Source organism: Lycorma delicatula, chromosome 7, assembly GCF_047948215.1.
Source record: "Lycorma delicatula isolate Av1 chromosome 7, ASM4794821v1, whole genome shotgun sequence".
Taxonomy (NCBI): Eukaryota; Metazoa; Arthropoda; class Insecta; order Hemiptera; family Fulgoridae; genus Lycorma; species Lycorma delicatula.
The window spans coordinates 104,104,903-104,118,940 of record NC_134461.1 but is presented as its reverse complement, the minus strand read 5'-3'; the positions used below and the strand labels follow the sequence as shown (position 1 = coordinate 104,118,940).

General features: G+C 24.9%; 1 protein-coding gene across 1 annotated transcript; it reads right to left on the bottom strand.

Annotated features, from left to right (window-relative positions):
• Positions 1-200: 200 nt before the first annotated feature.
• LOC142328353 (uncharacterized) lies at positions 201-13,699 on the bottom strand. Its single transcript, XM_075372060.1, has 2 exons — positions 13,282-13,699; positions 201-634 (listed from the first exon to the last, which is right to left on the bottom strand). The coding sequence occupies exons 1-2, from the start codon at positions 13,697-13,699 to the stop codon at positions 201-203; spliced, it is 852 nt and encodes a 283-aa protein (XP_075228175.1).
• Between the last annotated feature and the right edge of the window lie 339 nt (positions 13,700-14,038).

Here is a 14,038-nt window from a genome sequence, read left to right as displayed (position 1 = left end):
CATAATGCCATCAGCAAAGAAATCTTTTATAACTTAATTTAAAACCCAACACTTCCTTACAACAATTTCTGGTTTTTTTTACCAAAAAATACACAAAAATATTTTCAATTTTTTTTTACTTATAATATATTACAACTAAGTTTTAATTACAATTAATATTAACTACACGGCTGTATTTTAATAAATAATTTTATTAAAAATTACGTATTCATACTCTCATTATGTGTTAGATTAGGACTGTCTGACTGACAAATATTTGTTGATGATGATAATGATGTAAATGATTGCGTTTCACATTTTATTTCACCTTTATTTAAACATATATCATCTTCTTTAGTATGTTTTCTTTGTTGTCCGCATGTTCTTAAACAGCAACATTTTGAATTAACGTCAGAACCTTCCTCTTTTTTATATTTAACTCTTCTATTTTGAAACCATATTTTAACTTGTTTTTCTGATAATCGTAAACAAGTTGCGATTTCAATACGTCTTAACCTTGATAAATACATATTTGATGAGAATTCTCTTTCTAATTCTAATAATTGTGTACTTGTAAACGCTGTACGAATTCTTTTTGAACTTGGTTCATTACAAATACTACTTCCACTGGCCGATCCAGGAGACAATGGTTCACCTGAAATTAAATTAAAAACAAAATTAGTTAATTTTTTTTTTTTTATAATTTAAAGTTTTTATATTTTATTACTTAATCTAACAGAATCTCTACTACTGTAGATTAATCAGAATATATATTTTTTTTATGTAAACTATACTAAATCTACTGATTTACTAACTATTTATAGTTTACTAACTATCACGATTTACAATAAAATTAATACAAATTATTGTCATTTAAAGATTAATTACAATGATGAACAAAGAAAGATAAAGATCAAAAGTGAACTGGCACAAAAAGAAATGAAAAGTACAAAAAAAACCAAAATGAAAAGAACCGAGGCCGCCTTTAAAATGTTATATTATAGTATGATATTGAAAATTAGATGGACCGATAAAGTACAAAATGAAAACGAATCTAAGAAATAGAAATTGGTGACAGAATTTTATAAAAAACTTACCTCCCCTTACATAGGAATGATTGGTGTATCATACATTCAGGCATCCTCAATGCCTGATTTAATTCAGATTTAATTTAATTCATTTCTCAATGGAGGGATATGTAATTTAGCGAGTAAAAATTATAGTAGTAGACAATGATTGGAATTAATAAAACAGATTTAAAGAATAGACACGGTAATTTCAATAACAAAAATCATGACTTCAGTATAACACTTAGAACACAATCGATTTAAAAAACTTAACGTATATACAACTGAATCCCACCCGTTATTGAGAAATCATTATTTTGGAATTTATTAGTTAGGATCCATGTTACAAAACAAAAAAAAAGTCCTTTTAGATTAATACAAAGTAACTTCAAACTGAACCGTCTTTATGAAATCTTAGTACTGCTAAGAAAATTATTTCGTAAACTGGGAAAATATACATCATAATATTTTTATTTTCATTCCAACAAAAGCAACTATTTATTTTAGTAACGAGTACGTGAGAATTCGGGTTCCAATTAACTGACAAGTTTTTAAAAAGTAAAATTTTCGGAGTTTTGTACCGAAAAATCGACGTCAGAGAGATATATCTTGTTCGATAAAGAGTACGGTGAAAAGGCAATGAAAAAATATAACTAACTCAGATATTACTGTAAGTCTTTTTACCGTCGGTGGTAATGAAATACTGTGTTAGAATAATTGGTAATTTTTCGATTTACGCACCACACTTTTTTCATATAAAAATTACTTAATAATAATAATAATAATTTATGAATAGAACATTAGAGAAACAAAAATTAAATGTGCCACATGTTCTTAAACAGCAACATTTTGAATTAACTTCAGAATCTTCCTCTTTTTTATATGTATTAACTCTTCAGAAGTTAATATTATTAATTTACAGGGTTGAATAACCCTATAACTCAATAAAATTAACCCAATAATACATTAGAGAAAATACACTAACATGCTGTTTTATACCGGTCATTTTAAACATTCTCCATATTATATTATATATTTTACATACTAAAAATATAAGCATTATTGCTTATAATTATAAATATAAATTACAAATATAATCTAACCAAACTTAACCTACGCTCGTTAACCTTGGCTAATTACCAGTAATGTTTTGATTATTTAAATTATAAATAAATGCAATAATTATTGAATTTATTATTTAAATAAAACATTACTGTTAATTAGGGAAGGTTAGCAAGTGAAGCGAGAATAGGTTAAGTTTGGTTGGATTATATTAATAATTTCTCTGCAAATACCTTCAAATACCCACTGATTTGGAAGAATTCTACCTTTATTGTGCTTTCTTTTTGAAAATGAGGACTTATCTATTTGTACCGTCATTCCTGACCACCTATCTCTTTTGAGTTTTTGAATAAATGATCACCACACACACACCTCTCTTAGGTAAATTTTCTAATTCGTTATTGCTTTATTTGATATTAACCTACGCTCGCTTCGCTCGCTAACCTTGACTAATATGTAAAATATGTTTAAAATGACCGGTATAAAACAGCATGTTAGTGTTTTCTCTAATGTTTTATTCATCAATTATTATAAAACGCGCTATATTAAGTAATTTTAATGTCAAAAAATTAAAAAAAAAAGTGGGGGGCGTAAAACGAAAAAGTACAGAATAATTTTTTTTTATTTTCAGGGCATTGTCCAACATAGATTCATTCTAGAAGATTAAACAGTAAACAAGAAAAATCTAACATCGATATTCTTCGACATCTACGGAATATGTAATAAGAAGAAAACACCTTGCGAAATAGGAAACACCAAACAATTGAAGTCATTTTCATGATAGTCTGATATCATATATTGTAAGAATGAGATTAAAGTATTTTATCCTTTTAATTTGAACTATTTTTTTTTATTTACAAGAAAATATATTAGTCATTTTCGTTTTTTTTTTTGCTTCGTGTTAATACAAAAATAAATAAAAATTGTATTTTTCTCAAATATTCAAAACATCTTTGTTAGAGAGAAATTGTAAATATATTATTTCCAGATTACCTATTGAATATAATGTTAATATTTAAACCTCTATAACTCGGTTAACATTAATATATTTAAATAGTTTAATTAATAATAACTGTTTTCCCCCTTTATACCTATTTAATTTCCCTAGAAACCTATTCTATTAAATATTAAAACTTTTCATTTCCATAGAAACGTCATCTCCTTATTAAATCAACAAAAAAAATACAAAATTTTTATCTTTCATTAAAAATATATAAACTCTGCTTCGATAGAAAAAACAACTTTCTTTTACTATTGAATAAATAACACTTTTTGAAATATTAATACTTAATACAGAAATGGAATTTGTTTAATATTTAATAAAATAGTTTCCATGGAGATGACACTTATAAAATTTTAATATCATATTTAATATCAAAAATTATTAATATATGTTTAATATTAAGGAAACCTTTGCTAAAGAACGAAAAAACCTTTAGATTTATTTCCAACTACAGTATATAGATTTATTTTAATTATTAATCATAGACTACTGTATGTTTTAATGTAGGCTAATAGAATTAAATTTAATAATCGTATAATAGTAGAAGTTAGTGTCAAATAAATAAATAATTAAAAATAAATTACTTATCATTAATTATGTTCATAATTATCAGAATAAATAATTATGTAGATATTGGAATTTGAGACTCATTTCAGATCACCTACAAGCAGTACAATTATCCCCAAAAAAATTATACATTATTTCTTTTAGTTATAATATATTTTTTTTTTTTTTTTTGTAAATTGCAATCATATAGGTGCTACTTTAAAAAATATAATTTTTAAAAAATCGCGTTCTATTTTAAATGAAATGTAATTCTTGTTAAAAGCGATTATATCTAATTCAAAATTTCTGGACTAAGTTAACTGAATAAAACATTTATATCACTGGTAAAAACATTGTTTGGTTAGCCCATAATATTAATGGGGGCCAGTATTTTGATTATCATAAAATATTAAAATAGATAGATAAAAACAAGAAAAAAGATAGAAATCTGTAGTAGCATTTCATTTAACTTTTAAACAAATAACTGCAGTTAACATAATAAGAATTAAAGACTAAAGTAAATTTTTTTCAGGAAGTATTCTCACATTCATGGATGTATGGAGGAAATTAATCGAATATGATATTTTTTTTAATTTCTGATATGCTTGAATAAATTATTTTAAAAAATTGGGAAGAAAAAAATTTTTATTTATTTACTTCAGAAATGTAACATGTTACTGATAGTAATGGAAGCTAAAACTTAATCATGTTTTTAATTCACAAAAATACATATATTTACATTTTTTTAAGGAAAAGCTGTCGACATACTTTTTTCAAAGAAAAATTCGAATAATATTTGTAGATTCGCGATCTTAAAGTATAATCCTTCCAATGAATTATTGAAAAATTAACAGTTTTTTGGTCAATCTCCATGGCGGAGTAATAACGTCTCGGAAATCCTGGGTTCGAATCCTGGTTAGAGTAGGCATTTTCCATTTGGGCTAATGACCATAGCAGTTGAACCCGTAATCCCACAAAAACTTTTTTTTTTTTGGGAGGGGTTTTAAAAGGTGTCCATGACAGTAATTATAAACACACTAATAATAAGTCCAAATAATTTAAAATACATTATTATATTAACAATTATCCTAATTGATATAACTATATATTTAATAAACTAAGCAGTGTAATGAATCAATTAATTAATTATTTCAGAGTAATCGTAACAGAACATTGGTAATCAAAAACTATTAAGCTGTACCAAATAAATATTATTTATTAAATCAATCATTTAATTAAAAACTAAATACAAATTACAAAAAAAAAATAACTGAAACAAGCAGTCTCTGTGACAAATCATATTTCCATTAATTAAATTAAAAAGTACATTTTAATAATTGATTGTATAATTACTTTATTTTAAAAAGGTGGTTGCAGAATTACAACCAGTTCAATTAAAAACTCTACAGTTTTAGTAGAGCTTTTAAAACGATAGTTTTTCTTTGTTTGCCAGATTTTTTAATTCTTAAAAAATAAAGGTTAAAAAATAAAATTACAATTGGTGGGTATGACTCCTTACACAAACATAAGATGTACATATTTGCAAATTAAAAAGTATCATTCGCACCTTCATTTCGTCGGTTCTTCTTAATATTTTTTTTTAAATGTTATACAATCGTTGAAAAAATGATAACTATACAAGATTCAACAATTTTAATCAGGAAATATAACTTAATTTAAAAAATGATTAGATTTTTTTTAATAGCCCATTTTTTAAATTTTTTTCATTGGAATATTGTATCCTAAGAGTAGAATAATAAATATTAAATTATTTTATTATCGATTTGCTTAGCTACTTTTTACAACTGTTATAACTATTCATGAGCCCTATCGTAGCCAATCGTTACTGTGTCAGATAAGATCATGTAATAATTAAACTACCGTGTGTATTGTTTCTGACATTCGGCGCGGTTTTAGCAAACGCCATGCGTAAAAGGATTTTTTCTGTTATTCGCAGATTTATATAAAATTATGGTGTAATATCTTTTAAATGAGCATATTAAATGATTGAATAACGTTGTAGAAAAATAATTTTGTAAAACTGTTACCTGTGTTGGCCTGCACTGGTTACATATAAGATTATATACGGGTTACGCGAATTTTTATTCTCTATTTATACACAATGTTAATATCACGTTGTTCTCTTGACAATAATTAATGTGCCAACATAATACGCTAATGTTCTATTATTAAAAATATAATTTAAATTAGTTTACGTTTGTTAAGTAAGATATATGAAATCTGTTAGGTAAGTGTACTGCGTAGTTTTAAAAAGTACTTTATAATAAGGATTACTTTTCTCCGTAGGGTAAAATTGTTTTTAGATGACCTTATTACAAAATGGTAATTTGAGAGTTTGCATTTTGTTAATATTCTACTATTATATATTTCTCTGTGAAGTTAAGATGATCTTTCGTTAGTTGGCGTAAACTGTAAAAACCATTGTTGAAAAGCGTTGTTATGACTGTGACATGACTGTATGACCTAAACGTTGTCCTGCTTTTCTGTAAACTTGCAGCGTCCGAGTAAAAAAAGTGCTAGTGTTCGGATGGTCGAAGGTTTCAAACTCAGAGATTGTGTTAAAAACAATAATAATTCATAAATAATGTATAAAATATGTACGAGGCGCATAACAGAAAAGATCCGATTAAAATACACCAGCGGCTGTTTTTTTTCGAACTTTTGTGTCAATTTTACGCATATATCCGTGTAAAATAAATATGGTTTTCGACAGAGCCAGCCTAGAACGATATTATCCTTGGCCTAAGGATTAAAATTATGTACTTTACATTCTCGATGAATGTAGCTAGATATTACAGGATATATTACAAGGGAAAGTATGATGATCATGTCAAAACTTGGGTATCGGGTTTTTTTGAAAATCTTTACGTTTTAGGGACAAACTAATTCATTTAAACTAAAAAAAATCCGGGTGTTGGAGTATGAATGCAAGTGATAGTAAGAACATATGTGTGTCGCATTGCTTTTGGCCTTATATCTCAGAAATAACCAAACCGTTTTACTTCAAACTTGGCTCAAATAGTTCTACGTAATAATTGATCAAATTAATGTTTTTTTTTTTTTCAAAGTTCGTTCAGGGATATAATTCGTTGGGGGATATCGCAAAAAAAATAATTTCTATTTTCTTTAGAGGCTTTTTAGAGAAAACTTTATTAAAGCAAATTTGTTACCTACAATGCATATATAAATAATCCAAAAAAATATTTTTCAAAAAATCAACCACTACCTCTTAAAATTGAAATATACTTTTTTTGTTCTTTTGAACAGTTTCTCTTCGGTTTAAATATTATTCAAAAACATTTTGTAAGATTTTACTCCATATATAGAACTACCAAGAAATGTAAACAATTTAAAAAAAAATTAAAACCCGGACCTAAATACAGAAAACCTTTCTGAAAATTTTATTTTTCTTATTTTATCCTTTATTAAAGAGAATGTAAGATTTAGAAAAAACTTTACTTAAGCAAATTTGTTAAGCTTAAATTATATATGAACATTTTTATAAAAACCTTTCTTAAAATTTATTTTTTTTATGTTTTGGTTCTCTTTTATATTTTTATTATTTAAAAAAACTTTGCACTTTTTTTCATCACTTAAATACAAGGCTTGACCGACGTAGCCGGGAAAAATCATACGATATCTTGCCAGCCCTTTTTTTAGTAATAAAATAAAATATATTAACTTTCGGAAGTCTGACAGAAATGATTATCTAATAATAAATATTGTATACTTCAGACAAAGATTACAATATTATTATTTTGATGGTTTATTTTATTTTAATTTAAATTTGGGGTGAATGATTAAATTAAATGCATAATGTTTTTGATCCATTGTCATATTTTAGTATGCCAAAAATCGGAAGACAAACTGCAAAATAAAATTTCTTACGGCGGTTAAAAGATTTTCACGATTTAATAAATTAAAAAACGAATAAATACGTCAAGATTTCAATATTTAAGTGTGTTATAAATGAAATTAGGAAGATTTACCATGAAATAATGGTAAATAGAACTGACAAAACGGGAAAAACAAGTTGCTGAAATTATTATAAGAATATCAATATGAAAGAAAAAAAGCAAACGAAAGATGTTTTTGAAAACTGATCATAAGAGTTAATACATAAGGGAAAAATAAAATGGCTGCTGCTTATCGAAATATAACAATTTTTAGCGTTCTTAAATAAGAAAAAAATTTTTTTTTATAATTTTGCGTTCAATAAACACAGTTTTTAGATCTCCACTGGAAAGGCTTTTTTATCTTTCCATCTACTTAGATCAGACGTAAAATTTACCAAATTTCAATTTAAGTGACATCGGAAAATGCTTCTGATGTGAACAGATATACGGGAACAAAGAGTTACGCAATTCTATATAAAATAAACAGCTCTATAATAAATAAGGGATTTTTTCGAAAAAAAAGATCCGTAAAATAGATTTTTAAATAGTAATTAAAATATATAAGAAACTATAATAATTATTTGTGGAATAAAGTTTTCGTTAAATTTTCATATCCATACTTTATCAACAACTTCTAGAAAATTTAATCGAATTATTAACATAAATCAACTTTAATTATTAATCCTTGATTATTAATTGTGTACAAATGTTTTAATATTAAGTTTTAGGTAAATAAATACAAAAGGTTTGTCGTGTACTCTTTTAATTAAAAAGCTACCAAAACTGAAGAGAAACATAATCAATGTTTTTAATTAATAGGTAATTCGGTTATAGTTCAGAAATCTACGGAATAATTTTTAATAAATAATTGATTCAAACTTTTACAAAATCTGATTACATTTTATTTTTATTAACTTTAAATTTTGTAATAATACATTTTTATGAAAATAATTTGATCAATTATTGTATATTCAGAAGAAATTTAAAATATTGAAATATTTTTTATATATTTTATAGAAATCTGATTCATAATTTAGGAATAGGAATACACAATTAGGATTGACATTTATTTGCGTAATTGAATATTGAAACATGTGAACAATTTCTTTCAATAAATATGTTTTAAACAGAACATTATTTTTTTAAGAAGTATACTCGCGGTTTAAAAAAGCTGTCTAACTATTGCATGATCTTCGCAGTTATGCCGGTCATGTCATACAGTGCTTTGCACAGCTATTATTACACTATATCAATGATTCTCAAACTGTGCGCCGCGGTACTCCGAGGAGCCGCGGCCTCTTCACAAGGGCGCCGAGAAATATTGTAGAAGCTTCATAATTTATTGAACCAAAACATTTATAATTATTAATTTAATATTAATAAAGTAAAAAAATAACGAAGATGCACGAGTTTTATTTATTTTTATCTCTTACTTACGAGTAGTCATACTTTTACTCAGGGTAGAGCGCTATGGAAACTTTTTAATTGTAAAAGGGCGCAGCAACTCGGAAAAGTTTGGGAACCACTGCACTATATTATTATAAGTAATAATTAGTTTTATATTATTATTTTATATAATTTTATACTATAATAATAATATAATATTATTATTATTATTATTATTATAAAGATATAAGCTTAAATATAAAAGTATTCATATATAGGTTAAGCGTAACATATCTGCTTAAATAAAATTTTCTCTAAAACTAACATTCCTTTAATAAAAGCTAAAAATAAGAGAAACAAAATTTTCCAAAAGTGATCTACATTTTAGATTAAAAAGTTTATCTCTATAATTTAAAAAAAATCTAGACATTTCATGGTAGCTTTATATTTTAAAAAAAGGATTGATAAATATTTTAACCGAAAGGAGATAGAGCAAAAAAAAAAACAAATACTTTAATTGTGAAGTTTGATTTTTTATTTTTTATTATTTATTTGCATTGTAGATAAAAAATTTGCTTTAATAAAGTTTTTTTCTAAACGCCTCTGAAAAAAAAACGAAACTGGTTTTTTCACGATATCTCCCCACTCCGTGAACGAATTTTGAGAAAAAATTAGTATTATTAATGCCGCATATATAGAAATATTTGAATTAAATTTGAAGAAAATCGGTTTGGTCAATCCTGAGATGTAAGGACAAACGCAGTGCGACACACATACTAGTATATACATAAGTTATTTTTTGTCTAGATGAAGTAGTTTGTCCCTAAAACGTAAAGATTTGCAAAAAAACCCCGATACCCCATTTTTGACATAATCACCGTTATTTACTCTTTAATACACTCGTAGTTATTCAAATTATATTCCCAAAAAAAAATAAAAAACTCACTAATAGTTAGCTGATTCTGTACAAAAAAACCTTAACTTTTTGTTTATATTAGTGAAAAGGTTTATAAAAAAGTTATGCTTGTTAAAGATCTGAAAATTGCTGCATAATTTCCTCATGAGTCAGTACTCAGAATTATTAAATGTAATTGTAGAAATATTCAAAAGAATCTGCTTTAAAATATAAATTTGTCGATATTAGAAACATTTTTTTTTTTTAATCCTTGATTAGCCGTACACAGAAAAAATCGTTTTACTTCCATGTTACATGAATTTATTTTGAACAGAATAATACGGTGAACAATTATATCAGAATCTCCTAAACACTTTTGGAGTAAACGTACTCGTATACTTAGTAAATTTATTAATATAAATAGTTATGTCTTTATCCATTGCAAAGTTTAAAACCATTCAGTAAAGACTTTTCCGTTCAGTAAATGTTAAATTTAACAAAAATTGGATTACTTTCGATAAAAAATAAATAAAATAATTCAAAGATAATCATCGATTTACGCTCGTTAAATATCTGACTAGTCTCTATCATATCACTACAGTGAATATTTTCTGACTGATATGGTTATTCCGGAAAAACAATCCGAAATCTTGACCGTTACATGGTTATCAATGGATAATAATTACAACATAACTGCCTCAGAATTATAGGTTTGTATTAAAAATTTTATTTAGAATTGAGGAGATTTTTCAGATGAGTGTAAGTAACTACTTACACTCATCTGAAAAATGAAATGATATTTCTTATTTTACCCAAAAGTATACTTCCAAATCCATATAGATTACCGCTAACCGACTTTTTTTTTAGTTAATGATAAATTGAAACTATTTAATTCTGAAATCAATTAATCGTTATGAAGGTTTGTAATATTTCTCGTATTTACTGGGAAATAAAATTAATTAACTTCTTTCACTGTTGTAGTTTTTTTTAGATTTGGATTCCATTCTAATAAAAATAAATAAATAAAAAATATTTTCCTGTTTTATCTTTAGAAATAAAGTTAAACTTTAAAAATATAAATTCACTCGTAATAAGAAAAATCAAGATTAAAACAAATGAAACCTATAATAAAAATAATAATTAATCAAAATTTTACTTTTTTCTACTGAAATAAATCTTTTTTAATAAAATATAATATTTAAAAACATAAAAGAATTATGCAAAATTTTGATGGTTTATATACGAAAAAATAAGGAAATTTTTTAAAAATGAAAAATTTCATCTTCAAGTTACATTTAAAAACTTTTACCTACAATTTAAGATTAACGTAAATTTAATATATTTTTAAAAAACAGAATACATTTGGAATTTATCGTCAGACATAAAACATGTGTATAGATAAAATAAGAGCTGAATTTTACTGCAATTCTTCAATTGTTACTCGTATTTACAATTAAATATAAACGTAAATAGCTTTTAGTTGTAATATTGAAAGCAATTTTTTTTCTTTTGTACAATTTCCTTGTCGAGGAGAGATTTTTATAAACCTAACTTTAAATTGGATTTAATAAAAATTATATCTTTAATTATCATTATGTTAAATTTATCTAACTTAGCTTCAACTTAGAAAGTTAATAAAAATGTAAAAACTAGAACAAATCAGCATAAGAAAAATAACGAATTTGCTGCTTTAATAGCCGAGAGTTTTAATAGTTATGAATTAATCAAGTCTCCCAAGATATTCAGTTACGTAGGAATAATAGAAACTATTGCATAACCTTATAAGGCAATTAATAAAATCATACTATTTAGATTTTAATTTAATTAACTACCGATAAAAAATAATATATTAAAATAAACAATGAATAATAAACTTTTGTTTTGTGACAGTAGACAATTACTAATAATTTTAAGAAATAAATTATTAAAATTTCTTTTAAAAACCATATAATAGTTAGCTACATATTTATTCCAGTGCTTTTTCTTTGTTTTTTAACAAGTCAATTACCATGCTGATTCCGCCATATTGTTTCAAATATAGTGAAAGAGATACGACTGACTGGTATCCGTTATTTTTATATTAATAATCAAATATAATAATAATAATTTATTCAAAAAAAAGATGATAAAGCCATTTAAAAAATTTAAAAAAGCAATAAGAATTATATAACTACTCATTAGAATATCTCGTTAACCCTAGAACATATGCAAATACTAATCACTCTTGTTAGTGTATTATTGTTAGTCCGCTTGTGGGAAAACCGCTGACTAGTATTACTTATAAACATATTAATCATTATTACCTTACCGAAAAAATACGAAAATATATGTTATAATAACGAAATTACGTTAATATTAAATAATAATATAATACAACATTATGTAAAATATCAACTTAAAAAAATTATGAGAATTTAATTCAAATATTAATAACATAATTTTAAAAATAAATAAATACAAATCTAAAGAGTAGGCAAACGTTCATTTTCAAATTAAAACTAATTGAAAATTGTTAAATACATTATGAAATCTATTAACTTGATACTCAACGCCTCTACCTCAGAATCAAAAATTATTTTAAGATAATCTTCAATTGTATTTTTAAATCGACCAGGGGAGGTAAAAGTTGGGAGTAAATTACAGAAAGATTTTTGAAACAATTTTTGGACTAGATAGTTAAAACATCGTTGCATTTCTGGTGTTAATCGTGGTAAATAATGACTACCTGATTACCAATTACATATATGTAAAACTGACTAAGAACTTTATATTCAGATGCCTAGATAATCAAAAGCGATATTCAGATATTTATATATTCAGATATCTATGTAAGATTCCTCCTAACTGTAAATCAGGAAGACTTTTTTTCTTTATTTATATTCTTTATAAAATTTTCTTTTAAATAAATCACAATATTCGTGTCAAAAAACATGATTAAAACGAAGAATTTTGTAGAATTAACATAGAAAATTTTATTAGAGTAATATACCTATTAAAAGAATTAATTGATATATTGAAATAATTTTATTTACTAGCTAATTATAATGAATAATCTCTAAATACATCTATGAAATGTAATTCTAATAATTAGACAAGCCCTTATTAAAATAAAGCTATATATATACACGTGCGCACACACACTCACACATACACAAACAAACAAACCTTTCGCGATAATTCCATAACACTTAAAACGAACATAACCTAAATATGTATACGGATACGTATATTATATATAAATTTTCTTTCACTAAAATGTTATTAATATACTTTATACTTTTTAATTATAATTAAATTAATATCATATAAAAATAATAATAATAATTAATTTACTTTAAAAAATAAATAAACAATAATAATGAAAATAAATGGTAATAGAGTTTATTATTATTAAATGTTAATCTATTATATAAAAATATATATTACCTGGATTTAATGAAGTATCTGAAGGTGATGTACTTCGAATGATATCACTAACACTTCTTGAAATCTTGAATGAAGTCGATGTCGATGGCTGTTTAGTAATTTTTTGAGGCGCCGGATTTTTTCTGTGTGTCGATGATGTCGTTAAAGGCAAAGGTCTTATAATTTTTGAATCTTTGACATCAGATAAATCACAATATAATGATGGATAACATGACGATGTATTTGTAAAACCTGTCATAGGCCTATTAAGATATGTCGGCGGTAAACCGAATGAAAATAAATAATTACCCAACGCTGCCGGATAAGGAAAATTCGTTGCAGATTGATTATTTGGTATCGGTTCACGGATAGAACTTCTATTTCCTGGATCAGGTCGTATTAATGAATCTACTAAAAATGATCGAGACATTTCCAACATGAGAACTTCAATAAACTGTCAATTTTTTTAATAAATATTCCTTATGTTTTCTTAAAAATATATTTGTTTAAAAACTTTTTTTTTTAATTTTTAAATATAACTTAGTTCATAAAATGTTAATTTCACTTCCATTAACCCGTTAAACAAGCTATAAATTTAAAGTCCATCTTAAATATCACACAAGACTTTAACAACAAAAATACGCAGCCGATCACTTTATAATAAATAATTGATAAAAGATAAAAACTAACGTGAAAATTATTATCAATAACCAAGCTACTGATAACAAATCAACTATAAGATCAAAAATGTAAGAGACCGTTCAAAAAGGACCTTCAA